The sequence below is a fragment of the Rhea pennata genome, chromosome 2 (genome assembly GCF_028389875.1).
Source record: "Rhea pennata isolate bPtePen1 chromosome 2, bPtePen1.pri, whole genome shotgun sequence".
Classification (NCBI taxonomy): Eukaryota; Metazoa; Chordata; class Aves; order Rheiformes; family Rheidae; genus Rhea; species Rhea pennata.
The window spans coordinates 6,761,652-6,777,545 of NC_084664.1; the positions used below are offsets into that span (position 1 = coordinate 6,761,652).

General features: G+C 38.3%; 1 protein-coding gene across 4 annotated transcripts in view; it reads left to right on the forward strand.

Moving 5' to 3' along the window:
* Positions 1-15,894, forward strand: part of LOC134136755 (sodium channel protein type 5 subunit alpha-like) — a 213,825-nt gene that overhangs the window by 62,598 nt on the left and 135,333 nt on the right. For all 4 annotated transcript variants that reach the window (XM_062568777.1, XM_062568778.1, XM_062568779.1 and 1 more), the window contains exon 7: positions 4,317-4,547. In XM_062568777.1, coding sequence (XP_062424761.1) covers positions 4,317-4,547 — 231 coding nt within the window. The remainder of the gene's footprint in view (positions 1-4,316; positions 4,548-15,894) is intronic.

Genomic DNA, 15,894 nt, shown 5'->3' on the forward strand with positions numbered 1-15,894 from the left:
TCACCAAAGTCCACCTGCAGAGGGATGAATTTCATCCTTATGGTGAGCAAATCACTTCCTCAAAAAGTAGCTAGCCCAGTGGTGAGAAGTATCTGACATGTTAGTGTCTTCCTTGGAGACTAACCTGACAATCACATTTTCATGGAAAGATCTATAGAAATACTGAAGTTTGCCAATACAGCGTTAAACTTTTACCTGTCACATGTGGGACACAAAATACTTTCATCAAGAGTGAATATTCTTCTCCATTCTTGTGACTCCCACAGACATTTATAAGAGACATGTGCGTTTTCAGGAGAAGGACTAGGTTAAGTGTGGACAGTCATGGCGCAAGTCACACTCTCTGTTTTTGTTTTTGCTTTCTCTCTTTGCTCTTTTCCAAACTGTGCATGACAGTGTCTGATGTTCTGTAGGTGATTGCCAACATCTGGTATGGATGCCATACTGAATTATGCTAATATTTTCTTACATCTAGTAGGAGGAATGGATGGTGTTGTGGGATCTTGCCATTTCTCATTGTTTGGTGTTGCTTGCATTTTCTATGGTTTCTGATTTGCATTTGAAAACTGATTATTTGATTAACATCTGATGTTCAAAGCTGTTAACTTCTACCAGTATTAACAGGAATGTTTGGGCCAAATCCTTCTTGCTTTCTGCAGCTGTTGGGCTGATTATACAGCCTTCATTCCACTGATTTTAGATGATCTGGTATCGCTCATGTCAGGCAAGCAGGATTTGGCCCAGAAGTGCAGAAAGAATTCAGTGGTTTAGGAAAAGACTATTGATTACTCCGTAAGGTGTAATCTACAGACACATTGTCATTAATGGGTGTTGACTTCCCTCAGCTTTGGATCAGCTCCTCAGTTTTTGCCGCATGCTGCCTGGCTTGATGTTTGACTTGCAAGAATTAAGCAAATACCTTTAATGCCCCATAAATAGTGCTGTCTATTAAGCTACATCGCAGTGCTCTCGGCATTATTTCAAAGGAGGATTATTTATCTAGAAGATTTAACAGTGCTCTAAATTTGAATACATCTAGCATTGCTTTTACAAAATGTGGAGATTGATTCAGAGAAGTGCAGAGCACCTGCAAGAGGTTCTGAGTGTCCTTATTCCCCCCTAGCTCTTCCAATTACCGAGTCCAGAAAGTTTAAATGAATGCTGATTTAAGCACTTTACTTAACAAGGAATTGTACTAAGCAACACTATGGCTGTCACTTAACTTTCTGGGTGCATTTTTTTTAAACTGTGAGAAAAAAATACAGTTAGTATGTAAATATAGCACTCCCCAAATGATATTCCTGGAAAGTTGCAAAAAAAAGCTCCAGAAGAAAGAGTAATAGTTATTTTTAAGTGATCTATCATACAGATGTTGTATTATGGAGGCATTCTCCTCCTAAATTGTCCAGCACTCTATGTGTATGTGTATACACACACACATTTATGTACATATATATATGTGTGTGTGTGTATACGTAAAGTAAAGCAGAAAGCCCTCTCATAAAAATAAATATATTTAATACTTGCAAGGAATGAACTTGTAATACTAATAGTATAGCATTATTATTCTATTTAAAATCTCAGTTAAGTAAACTGAGGGAAAAAAGTTTCATGAAATGACCTTGAAATGATCAATATTTGGATCTGAAATTGAAAACAGATAGTCTTTACCTGCTACTAGACTCTTTCAGGTCCTGTTTCCTAATATTAATATAATAGCTGCATTAATATTAGGACTCTCATTGTCCCTGCTCATGTGAATAAGGGCTTGAAAGAGTTATTTTTTAAATATATCCTAAGAAGGAAAAGTATACTCATGAATCTACAATGTGATATGACTTTTGGTATGTACAGAGTATCTGCCAAACTGTGGTCTGTCCTAGTGTACTTAAGCAATACAAATACAAGGTCTAAGCTTATATTTATATTACAGAAAGGGATGTTCTGCAGGGGTTTCACAGTGGTTACTGAAGTGAAAGAATCTGTGGTTTGGCTGTTTTCCCTTAAAGACTCAATTTGCAGTCTCAAATTTCCCAAGTTGCACCAGCTTCAGTGAAGAAACATATATTTTCGAAGGACAGCTGAAAATGAGTTTCATACAAAACATTTCAAGATATTAAAAGAGAAAAAAAATCCCACTGGAATAATAAATGACATGCCTTTTTTTCCTGCCCCATTATTTGCTAGCTTAAGATCACACTGTCCTAAAGGTCTTCTTACTGGAAGAGACCCAAGGGAGTTCTTCAGAGCTGGGCTACAACTAAAACTAGTTTCACTTCGGGTATAAAATCAGTCCAAGACTGGATTATCCGAAGAGCTGTGCTCTCCCTTAGGCATTAAAATAGGTAGCCAGCTTTTCAGATGAACTCCACAATTTCAAAGCAGGCCTTTTTCTAGGTACGTGAACAGGAACTGGCCTTATTTGTAAAATCTGCTTCGAGGAGGAATGCTGATGTCATAAAAATCCAGCTCTTGCCTCATATTTGTGCTACAGTATTTTTTGTTGTATTTTTGCATAGAGTAGGAACTTACCTTAGAATCATAGAATCACAGAATCACAGAATCAGTAAGGTTGGAAGGGACCTCTGGAGATCATCTAGTCCAACCTCCCCGCTCAGCAGGGTCACCTAGAGCATGTTAGACAGGGTTGCATCTTCATCTTTACCAGGCCTCAGACTAGCTTTACAGAGGCAAAGAGAGTTCAGCAGAGAAAGTGGACTATCTCCACCGGGTGGTTCAGAACCATCTGGTTGAGTGGCCACTCTAAAGCCATTAATATCATCTGCAGGTTAGCTTAAAAGCTATACTCTATGTGGGAATATTTTAGGCTGCTGGACTCAGGGACTGCTGGACCAGTTGGCCATTCTAAAGGTGATCCTCCTTTAAGAAACTGTGATTTCCTTTGCCTTTATCAGCAGACTTTTAAGCAAGGGCAAAAACACATCTTACCATCCTGTAGTTCCTCAAATACAATTTTATGTTATTTTAAATCATACAGCACTAACTCAGCCTTTGTGAATGCCAAACTCTTGGAGTGAAATTCCAGGGAACTAAGATCTAATGCATATGATCATATTCAGTGAGCAAACCAACGTGTTTCTGAGTATTGCCCCAGGAGAGTTCCTCCTGTTTTCTCTTTGGATTTTCTTTTATTTTTTTTTCTTTTTTTCTTTTTTTTTTTCCATTTAACTCAGTTTCCCTTATTGCTGCCATACTGGTGAACTGATTATCAGAAGCACTGCTTACTACTTATTGGGTATTAATTAAATCCAGATAGTAAAGAAACAGCAAAATTGCTACCAATGTGCAACTGATACGAATCTCCTACTACAGTGTGCAAGTTGAGAAGGGTTTTTTTAGAAAAGAGCAGTTTTTGTTCAGTCAGCTCAAATAGTGCTGATCTCCACGAATATTTCAAAAGCAAGAAATATGTTTTGAGAAAATAGAATCCTATATATATATGTATATATATATATATAGGATAATAAACTGAAGTTAGTGTTATGGGGCAAAATACTAGCGGAATTACACAGAAGGAGCTAATTTGTGTAACCTAAGATTTCTTTCTTTTTTTTTTTTTTTTTTTTTTTTTTGTGTGTGTGTGTGTGGTAATAAGATGATTTATCTGCATTGGGCGCATATTATAACCTGATTAACCTTGCCCAGGTATTGTTAGATCCTCAGGTTATTTTATTCAAATAGTTTCCACTGGGTTTATTTGACTGCACATATTATTTGGCTTATTTCTAAGCCCAAATTCCTGTTGCCCGAAGCAAATGAATAGAAAGCAGTGGTTTTAGTCACATGAGGACAGAAAACAGGATTTGGTGCTAAAGTATATAAAATAATCAGACAATAAATAACACTTCCATTCCTTCTCGCATATTTATGTGAGGGATAAAGCTATCAGAATCACCTGAGTGATTTAAAACTAACTCACCTTCTCAAAAGCCAATGAGATTTAGGTTTTGTAGGTATATTTACTGCAGCTCCATGAAAACATAACATTTTTTTTGGTATTTTCTTAGGCATGATTAGTTAATCATGTTTCTCACTGTTACTCCAGCTGATTCTTTCCCTCCATTTTTAAAGAACTTTTGACTTAAAAGCAACAATAAGGGTCTTTGTCCAAACAAAATCATGCCAAGCTAAATGTTCTTAGGAGCCACCTGTCTCTTGTTTCTGTTGTCAAATTACAAGCATATTAGAAACTTTTCTGATTTTACCTTCTATGCAGATTTTCCTCATGAAAAGTAGTTAACTGAGAACGTGTTTCAGCCTCTAAGTCTGTAAACTCTTGGCTTTTATTTCCCTAGGCCTGAAGACCATTGTAGGTGCACTTATCCAGTCTGTTAAGAAACTTGCTGATGTGATGATCCTGACGGTTTTCTGCTTGAGTGTCTTTGCCCTCATAGGCCTCCAGCTCTTCATGGGCAATTTGCGACACAAGTGTGTCAGGGACTACACCCAATTTAACTCTACCAATGGCACATTGTATTTGGATGGTAGGACATGGAACAACTCAGATGACTTTCTTAGTGATCCAGGTAAACTCTTTTATTTACTCTGTTAAGTTTCTGGGGGGAGGGGAGGGTCTGGTTGTTGGTTTTTTTTAGTATATTGTTCAAAATCTCTACGCAAATCAGCGCTGCAAATACAGTGGTATGTGATTACTCCCCCAGCACTGCTTCCTTCGCAATGTTAATGTAATTTCAAAAGATCTAAGCACCATTTTCTGATTTGTGTGGTGCCTTCATAATTCATGTTGAAAGTATACCTAAGACTTTCCTACAAACAAAATGAGGTCCTTATCACAACATTGACCATTTTCAGTTTCAGAGTGCCTCATTACATTTTTCTTGAAGTTCTCTTTCCTGAAATCAGGTGATTATGTGAAAATTCCAATTCTGTGGGTCTGGTTTGCATGCTGTGTCAATAAGTCAATGTATAGCTCTTATATTTTCTAGCAAAACTTTTAAATTCGAACTTAAAGTCTTAAAAAGCAATTCAGAACAATTTGGTATTTATTAATTTTGAAAATCTCAAGAGTATGTTTTTTCATGCTGTTAGGACCTTAACTCATTATCTATATCAGGCCGTCCTGCAGTATTTGGTGTTCTGATGTTTATTATCAAAAGGCTTGTTTTCTAGGCCAAATACTCTGAAGTCTGCTATACTTTGAATTACAATGAAATAGGTTCTCTAAACTCATTTAATAACATTTAAACAAGAAGACTTTCATGTAAATAAACTTCAAAATGTAAACAAGTAGCTCAGGTATTGTTTGGGGCTTGCTTCAAAACCCTCTGAGTCACCAGGAGATCCCCACCAATTGCAACGGATATTGGCTCAAATCCTGAACAGTTTAACGATGCTTTTGTGAGAAAGAAGCAGTCAGACTGATGTACCTTGCTGGGGAATTGTGGTCAGTGGTGACTTTTGATATTCTATTTATTTTGAGAAGAAAAATGATCCACATAGTCAAATCATTAACCAGAAATTTGTTTTGAAGGAAGTCACACAGAGTCATGGGGTACGTCTGCTCTGACAGCGTAAATTCCTGAGTCCTCTTGCTGGTATCTCTGACTGTCTGCACTATCAAACCCTCGAGCCTGACTCCTGGCAGCTGTCTGACTTGAGCCAGGGCTCTGCTGAACTCCTGGCACAAGGTTGCCTCCAACTCCTGCTTACTTCTCTGCTTTTACACCTCTTCACCTGGTCTACAGGATCCAGGGATTGGGCAAATGGCAGTCCCACAATTCCCCACTCTTGACTTCTGGCCCTTCTGCTCAGTCCTGTTCTCTGCAGTCCAAAGTAGCCTTGGGAGGAGTGACACTGGACAGGTTTCACTTGGAATAAGAAGCTTGATATTGGTGTCTCCCCAGTGGCTCTGTGTCAGAGATTCTTGCCAGCTGAAAGGGGAAAGAGTTAAGCGCTCTGTGCTGGACCTAACAAACCATGCTGGTGCTGTGATGCGCCAGCTGATGTTTTCCCACCCATGTTCCCTGTGCTTCCAGTTTCAAGATGAGTGTCTATGGAGCTAGTAAAGATATCTCTGCACCTGTGGTGGATTAAATCACATTCTGGATCCTCCACCCACAGATAACCGACAGCTGTTTGAGGTTCTTCTCTCCCTCTCTCACAGAGGCATTAAAAGATACAGTAGTGATGGCTGGAAGTGTAAAGCTCTGAGGTAAAGAGAAAGGAATGAAATGGTGCTGTGAAGATAGTTGGCTTTCTGGGATTAGAGGTAGTGAAATGCACCACTGGGTAGTCTCTACAAAAATATAGTTAGTGTCAAGGCCAGCTGCAGCATTGCTTTGATTGGGAAGAACTGTACAGCTGCTCCAGCATCACATGAGCAAGTTTATTTGGGCTGGGCAAGGTTCGCTTGACATGGGGAGATGCTCCTGTAAAACTGTCTGGTAAATCCAATAATGGTTAATATGATCATGGAAAAATACTTGTTATCACTCAACGAAATTCATCTATTGTAAGGATAATCAATTTGGTGAGATAATGGATTAAACTGAATTAGTTTGACCATGTGGTATTAATAGCATGTAATAATATCAATGACTGTTTTCATGTTTTCCTGATATCTGAAAATAAAGGCATAGTTTATTATTGCAAATAGAAATCAGTTATAGGGGGTGGACAAGAATGATTTAAATAGTTCAAGCACTGAGTCAGTGGAGAAGGCCACTGAAGAAAAATAAGAAAAGTAGATTTATAGGAAAAATGTACTGATATCTGAATAAAAATAATGAAATGGTCCTATAAAAGCTGGAGAAACTGGCTCAGCAATTAGACTAGAAAGAATAGTATTAAGTAGGATTTTCATTTAATGTCAGCTATTGCACTTATGCAATTCAGAAATGGAGGGACTGGCTCATTTTGTAATGAGATGGGATAGTGCTTTATATTTCATTTTGTGTAAGTATTATGGTGAAATGAAGTGACTGTTTAACACAGAATTACTGACCATAATTTAGTAACAGTCCAAATTTGAAGTGCTAGAGGGAATTAAGCAATGCATACAGTTAAATTAACGTGTAGACAGACCAAATTAGATAAAAAGAGGAATATATGAAGAAACAGAATAGTGTCAGTGTTTGTTTTTGAGGAGAACTAGAGAAGAAAATTAGCCAACATGTTGAGATTGTGATGCTCACTCAAAGGGAGCACAGGCAATTGCAAAAGCTCCTTGGAGACTTCAGAAACAACGTGGCTGAGTCACTCACTTTGGAGCAGGAATAGTAATCTAAAAAGCCAGAAAGCAAAAACTTGAAGTACTGTAAAAGAGGATTCAAAATAGAACAAAAGAGAATGCAAAGAAATACAGCAATGAAAAACACTCAAAAGCAAAATTGGAAAAATGAATTGTTAGTACTGTTTATCAGGACACCAAAATAGAGAACCACAATCATATGCCATTTCTGCTCTTCTTGAAGAGGAGGCATTTGCTCTAGATCCTCTGAGAGAGATTTTAGTGTTTCAAAAGACAAGTGGAGAGCCTCTGAAATGTATCAGCTTCCTCTTGAGCCTTTGAACCTTTTTTGCATGAATGAAAGAATAAAACTGGGGGAACCCCTTAAAAGGGTAATATAGTAAGAAATTGTCTGTTATTGCAGAGGAAATAGCTGAGAGACTTGGTTATGATGTACAAGGAAAGTTAAGAACTCAGTATTCAGTTTTTCTGAGCCCCTTCTAGCTTTAGATAACTGTGTGTCACAGGCACAGGAGACATCTTGCTTCTGCAGAATCCTTGGGATGTTCTTCAGCTCTGGTTTTCTATTCCAAGGTGACATGGCACCTGCATTAAATTGTATCTTGTCTCTGCAGTTTCTCTCAGCTACCCAGGCAAGGAATCTTTTTCTTATCTCTCTTCCCAACCCCCTTGTTTTGATTGTTATAGAAGAAGAAAAGGTTAATTTATAAAGTTTGTTCGGGTCATCAGGCAGACCCAACGTCATGTGGTAACACCTGATTTTTGGCTGACCTTTGAGGAAACATGCACTATTCCCTGGGGTGTAGGAACTCCTCCCCTTAGCTGCCTACCTAAAATTCACATGTACTTTCCTGATCTACCACTGCGGTCACAAGTGCTATCTTACAGCTCTTTAAACTTTTCATACAAGGAAAAGCCCATTCTGTTCAGGTTCTAACCAAATTTCAATGGGCAGAAGCTCCTAGCAGAGCTCTCCAAGTGCTGTACCCATATCTTTGTCTGGAGCCCTGGTAGACAGCAAAGCTCATCTTAGGAAAGGTTGTAGTGTATAAATTAAAGATGTATCTGATGAAGTGAAGCTTTATGAATGTGTGAGTCAGAGTGGATTGAAAGATATATGATGTCAGACATGTCACTAATTTAGGGAGAGAAAAAGATGTACCAATGGACCAAATGTAATTGATTTACATGGCTGATGAGGGTACACTCTTTAATGTAATTTATATATTTCATTAGTAAAATAGTTTATTGACTAGTCAGTAAGTAGAAATCTGAGTTGAAATAGTATATTCTTTTGTAAAGTAAGACGCAGTGTCAGTGCTGAACACTTCAGGAAAAAAAACATTTAGTGTATTACAAATGTTACAAAATCACTTTTGAAATGCTAGTCTTAAAACCCAGTATTTTATTTTTAAAACTAAGTACTCTACTTAAGAAACTTTGAAAGGGTCTTGTTTTCAAATAGTGCTGTTTATGTTTTCTCAAAAATCAGGATCTTGCAAGGTGAAATAAAAAATCTGTAACTTCTTTTAGACAATTCTGTCCAGGATGTTGGAAAAAAAACCTGTAATATTAAGGAGTTTTTACTCCTCCCTTTTACTGGGAGGAGTCAACTACCATTTTTATAGCTCAACAGAGGACGTTTCAAGGGGCTTTCTTGTTTTCTTCTGGACTACTTTCTGGCATTCATTTCATGGCAGCAATTTTCCTCTTCTTCTGAAGCCAAACTGTGTAATTATCCAAGGTCTGAAACAAAGGATTAATTAAAAAGAAAAAAATCCGGATGAAGTTGAACGTAACATCTGCATCGCCATCTTTCGTTAGACCTGAAAGATGGACGACCATAGATGAAGAGCCTATGGTTGCTTCAGGCTCTGGGCTCTGTATTTAGAAAGGTGTATAAATGTGTTAACTTTAGGTCTTAAGGGTCTTAGGGGTCCTAGGTTCCCCAGGTGCCCAGTTTTTGCAGCTTCCAATTACATCCAGCTGCTCAATAGAAGCCACTTGGAGAAGGAACCTTCTGAGGTGTTCTCTGGAGGAGCTGTTTCATTTTCTACCTCTTAATTGGACTAGGCAGCCCAGGTAATCTCACTAAACCAGCCAGGTTAATCTGTCTGCTCAGAGCTGGTAAATCAGGAGTCGTTCCAGATCATTAGACAACCTGAAATAATCCTAGAGTCATTTCACATCCTCCTCTTTGATGTCCTAGATGTGGTGCACAACTGAAATGAATGAGCATGAAAGTTATTGGATACATATTGATTTGTGTATATATAAAAACTATTTTTTTGTGTGTGTGTGTGTACATTATATTTTTATATATGCATTTTTTTTAATATATATATATATATATATGTATCTGTGAGCATGTGCATATGTATCTCCTGAGCCTGATCATTAACCGTGTGTGACAAATTGCTTCATTTTTGGTTTCAGGAAGATTGAAATGGAGCTGTATGAACAGATTGTCTGGAACTGTATGGCTATGGGGCTAAATAGAAAACAGATGTATAAGTCAGATAATAAATACAGCAAGCCTGGGGAGAAATGAAGTGTTTGAGGTGTTGTCTGAGGTGGTAATAGAAGACAGTGAGTTTTTGATGAGTAATTATGGAGGTGGGAGAAAAAAGGGAAGGGATAAATCACATTGGGACTAGAATAAGTGTTTTATTATGTATGATTGTATTTGAGCTAATGGTTAAGACAAAGAACCTCTCCAGGCTTTCAGATCGTGCTTATCAGTGTGGAATCTATTCATGTTACTCCACAGCTAATTGTAAATATTGTGGCTTTGTTAAGGTGCAGTGATCTTTTGCTAAATAGCTTCATAAATGCTCAAATGTTAATGCTGTGATGTGTTATTAATGTGGGTACTGTACCTAGGTACTCTAATATTTTAAGCTACATAGAAAAAGAAAGGCCCCATGGAAGCAGTGCAAATAGCAGAGAAACATAGGAATTGGTACTGTTGTATCCAATACAATCTTTTCCCTACAATTTAGTATAAATTTTTTTGTCCTTACAGTGGAAGAGCAATTTCCTAATCTTCAAACAGTTTATAAACAGAAGACTATGTCCGCTAGATATTTTTCTTTAGCTCTTATTACTGCATTACTTAACGCTAACTCTAGGAGAAATCTACTCAAGGAAAGTTCTGCCACAGAGGAATAAAACTGTACATTTCCGGATTTTTTCTGCACCTTCAAACTGTTCATAAGCAACTGAAGTAATAAAATCGTAGACTCGCACTGTGTAGCTCAAAGAGGCATTTGAAAGGGCCTGGTCGGTGCCATCTGAAACCTCCGAGGCACTTCTGCTGGCCCTGAGCTCAGCCATCACCGGCCTTGGAGACCAAGCTAGCTCCTGCTCTTAACTCCGCAGCCCATCCAGGCATGCAGAGATGCCCACTGGCAGGGAGCAGCTTAGAAGCTGCTTTTCCTTATTGCAGTAGTTTTAATGATTAAATAAAGAGCTGTTTTCTCCTTTATTGTAAAGCTCATACTTTTCATCAACACTGAATTCACCCTACTGAGGTAAAGATGAAGTATAGGAGTTGTCAGGCTCAATCTGACCTAGGCCTGCCTAGAGTCTGTGGCACCACGTGCTCCACAGGAAAGTAGTGCAGCTTGAGGTAGCTTCTTTTTCTAAATTTTTATTAGCTTAACTATTATATCTCTGGAGATCTTTATCTGCATAAGCCACAAATCTGTCTTTGAATGAGCTGGCCAAAGGGACAGCCTGTGGCAGTAACTGCAGCAGTTGAAATGACAAGTGCAGTGAAAAAAATATTTCCTTTATCTTTAGGTCTGTGTTTGCTTTTTTACATTTTCTGAGGGCAAAAAAACATTGTTATCACATTCTGTGTCCGGGAGCACACAAAGCTCCCTGTTCTCCTTTTCCAGAATGCATGCTATTTTTGACTCTGGTAGTCACCTCTTTTCTAAGATAAAAGATCTCCATTTTTTTTCAATTGCCTTTGATATTAAAGTTTTCCCACTTGTTCTTATTACTTGATTCTCAAGATACTCTGATCCTGCAGTTACCCGACTGAAAGCAGTGCTGTGCACTGTCTTCCAGATGAAGCAAACCACTAATTTATAGGCTTGTACATCTTTTTCCTGTATGGTCCAGCATCCAGTTCCTTGTGCATCTCAGTGTTACAGTTTTGTTCGATCACGGTCTCACAGTAAATAAAAGCAGTGACTGAGAGTCCATAAAAACACCCGTATGTCTTACCTGAACTGAGAAAGGAAACTTAGAACCTGAGAAAGTTTTGAGTGGTTCAGATTTTCTTCTTGTCTTTGTCTTGGATCTCATTTTTACAATAGACTATCCCATTCCGCGTTTCACTGCTCGTTTCCTTTAGTGATTTAGGCCTCTCTAATGTCCCTCATTCAGTCCTGGTTTTGGACTTGATTTACCTGGAAAATAATGTAGTATCAGTAGATTTTTGTCACCTCTCTGCTCACCTTCCGTTTCCTTTGCACTTATAAATGTAGTAAACTCATGCAGACATAGCCCTCTGCTAACCTTCTGAGATACTACACATTGACTTTTCATTCCTAACCTTTGTGTTCCATCTCTCAGTCAGTTTTTGATCCAATTCATTTGTTTTCTTTTTACCATAGTACAAGCTACATTATTTTCTCCTCTTTTCTGATGGGCTTAGGCATCTGTTTGTGATCATAAGTGCATTCAATCCTTGTAGCAGCTTTTGATTTAAATTCCATTGTGTGAAACCTATCAAAGAAAACCTTCTACAAAACTTCCGGAGAGCACACTTAAGTATTTTTGCCACTATTGATATAAAGCATATATCTAAGCAAGTGGCACTAAATATGCTTTTTAGGTACTATACAGCCTGCAGTTCTTAAGGTATAGGCCTGCATGACTGGTCAACCATAGAGAAGTGGAATGAGATTATTTGCAGATCATTAAAGACAGCATGCATATTTATTGCTAGTCGTTGTCTTCTGTTTCATCCCCTCTGCTACAGAGGGGTGGCATAATGCAGTCGGAGGCGTCTTGAGACCTCGTGGGCTCAGCATGGTCCCCAACCCAAGCATCTGAATTCTCTGCTCCCTCTCTGGCCTGCAGCTCCAAGCACGTCTGACATTCATTTCGTTCCCTCAGCCCTTACTGGCATGATTTTCTAGATATTGAGGATCTTTGAGGTTTTTTAGCTTTGTACTAGTGTACTGAAGTGATCTATAGCAGAGGATTTGATCTGGTATTTTTTACTGGCTTTTTCTTGAAGAAGGGGAAACCTAAGTTATCAAAATGAGACAAATTCTGTTCTATGAATGTATGAAAATTACATCCTTAGCTTGTGCTGAGTGTGGGAGGCAGCAGAGCTACCCTGACAGGAGCCTATCAGTGGCACTCAAGCAGGAGACCAGTTCTCACCAGAAGCTTGTTATGTGTTTTCCTAGGACCTCCTCTAGCACCTCTGTATGTCATACAGGCTGGCTGCTGCCCAGAGAGGTCCCTGAATTCAGGGCTCTAAAGCTACTGTGAAGTCCTATATAAGCCCATGTTGCGTATGAGACCTTCAGAAGAAGTTAATCACTTAGATTCTGCCATCTGCCTCGTGTCCTCATGATTAACTCCTTGTGTTCCTTTCTTATGTGAAGTTTGGAAAATGCCATTACAGGCAGTTACAGAGGTCAAGTGGCAGGAGATGGGATGGAAGGAGGCACCTGGATGAGAAACTCTAGGGAAGAGCAGGGCACCCCAGAGCCAGCAGCACTAGGCAGAAGGGAGGACATCAGTAAATGCCAGGGGAGAGGAGAGGCACATTCCCTGTCAGAGGGTGAGCAACAGGAAAATAACTGATTATTATAATTGTTTGCAACCCCTTTTAGCAGGAAAGAACTGACTGGCAGTGCCATTTATTCCCGAGTATTCTTTCCTAATAATTCCCTCAATACAGCATGTTCCCTCGCTTTTGAGAGGCATGTTTTTCATCTTCAAATTCAATTTCATTTGTTAGAGATTTCACTGTGTGTGACACTGTGCACACAGCAAGTGCAGTAAGGATTCGTTTTAATTATTATGTTTTGCCAGGAGGTACAGTGTGTTTGTGCTGGTGGGCGAAAGGGCGAAGAGGGGGTGTTACCTATTTTATTCCTATGTCACGTATCACAACTGTAAGAGGATGGGACTTTCAGAATTGCATTTTAAATTTGGAATATGGACATTCTGGTGGCTGTCGGTGCTCTGTGCCAGCAGTAGTGCAGGGAGAAAGTTTCCCAACCAGCATGCATCCGTGTGGCTGGAATAAATAGTCCGAGATAACAGACACCTCTCTGAAGTTTTTGTTAGAAAGTCAGCCAGAGGACTTTGCTCTGAGCAGTGACTAATGGTATGTGAATGCTGCTTATTATGCAAGTGTGCTAATATATATATATATATATATATATATATATATATATATTTCAAATCAGAATGAATTGAGAAGTTGCAAGGTGAATCAAAATATTATTTGATCTAGACCTTACAAGGAGGAACAGAACCTAAACCCAGGGAGTATACATTATAAGCTGACACTAACCATTTTTCTGAACTGGGAAATGTATAACTTCCCTTTGGATAGAAATGAGGAGGACTTTCTACCCTGCAGCTGTATGTACACAGCTGGCTTTCTGTTCCGTGGTGTAATGTGGGTGTGGAAGGTATAACCTGGAGCATAATTTATCACAGTTAAAAGTATCTATTTTTCAGGAAGTTTACAGGAAGGGGGGTTATTTATTTATTATTTTATTATTTTATTATTTTATTTGTTTTCTTTCTTTTTACGCTTGCCGGGTGGAGCCATTTGAATATTTGCTCAGACAACTGTGCTAAAACTTGGCTAGTTACCTTATCCTGTGCATTGCATGCTGCTTAGCTGTGGAAGGGAACAGCGTGGAAACTTGAAAGATATTGATACTTTGGAAAAAGTATAGAATAAAGCAACTAATACTTGTTACTAACCCTTCCTCCAACCAATTAAGGGATTTCATTAGAGTAGTGTTAACTCTGATGCTGCAATTGTTTCCATGTTAGATAACATCAACACCAAGGAAGATGTGAGTAACATCTAGATGCATAGTGCACGTATTTATTGGTAACAAAACTAACCTAAAAAAAGGTAATGCTAAGTCAGGAGCTATGGGGATATGGTGTCTTAGCATGTTTTTATAGATCTCAGACTTGATAAAAATGTGCATATGTTCTGGAAAAGATAGCATCTGGTTATTGGAAAATACATTGCTACTGAATTTTTGACTGCTGAGTACTGTCAGGAAATGATTCAAATTATTGAAAAATAGATAGGTTTATCTGGCATCAGTGGAGTAAATAGTATGTAATCAACCAGAAACTAATATGAAGCCAATGTAATTCTGAGCATTTTTGTTTTCTTTTAATATGATCAGGCAGTTATTTTAATTTACAAATTCCTACAGGAAAGTTTCTAAAATGCATCTTACACAGCATAGCTTTCACATCAACATTTTAGTAAAGCAGGTAGAAAAATATCAATCTTTCAACTGAAAAAAAAAGTCCTACTATGTAAAGATTATGTATACATATGCATGCACAAAAACTTCATTGTTTTGGCTTGATTTTACTTGAAACATTGAAAAAAATCTAGTACAGAGGCTTTCTGTTTTGTTTTCTCTACTCTCTCCTTTTCCTGTTTTGTTTCCTACTCTTCCCAACTGATAAGCAGAAACTTCTAAGTGAAAAAAAAAAAAAAAAAAAAAAAACTAAGAAAACAAAAAAATCAAACCAAGATAATGAAAGAGTCATTGCTTTTTTCACAAGGTATTTTATTGGTTTGAACAGTCTGTGTTTCAGAGGTAAAGTCCTAACATAAATGAAAAAGGAGTTTTACGCTATCTGCTCATGATAGAGGTAACTAGCGGAAAGCTGAGGCCGAGGGTTAGCATGGTACCAAGGTAGTTTGTTCTAAAAGCAGGAACCACGACTGCTTCTTAAAGACCTCTGATTTCATTGCATGTCTGATAGAAGTCCAAACCAACTTGCTTTGAATGACAAATTGATTGTTGTGAGCATTTTTGATAATACAGCAGGGTTATTTTCTTCAAGTATAATTCTCTAATCTCCCCTTCATTTATCAGTAGGGAATCAGTAATAAGTTCTTCCTTAGACTGAAGTTTGGCATGGTCACTGCATGACTTCATTATGCAGTTGCAGACTCCATGGTGTAGATATTCTCTCCCAGCTGCATCCAAGCACTGATTCCTCAGCATGCATTTCACAGAGCTCTTTGGCATCTATGATATTGCTTGTTTTAGAAATGTAAATGTTTAAGTGAGCAGCAGATGACAGAGTTTTCTGTATTCTTAAGATCTGAAAGCTCACCTACACTACTGTGACTTGCTTGCACAAACATCTCCCCTCCTTCCTTACTTCCATGCTCTGACTCTGTGCTGATCTTCTGGTTCAGCTGACTATGAGTTGTTGGTTCAGTCTTCAATGGATTGGTGCTGTGTACCAGGGTACAGTCATACTTGGGAGAAAGAGGTCAACACATAGTGAGGATGAGTTGTACAGCATCAATCAGGGACTTGAAACAAAAAAAGATAAGCAAAAAGACAAGACAAGCTTACGGTACAGAAATCATAGCTAGAGATGTGATGAATTTAAGGATTCGG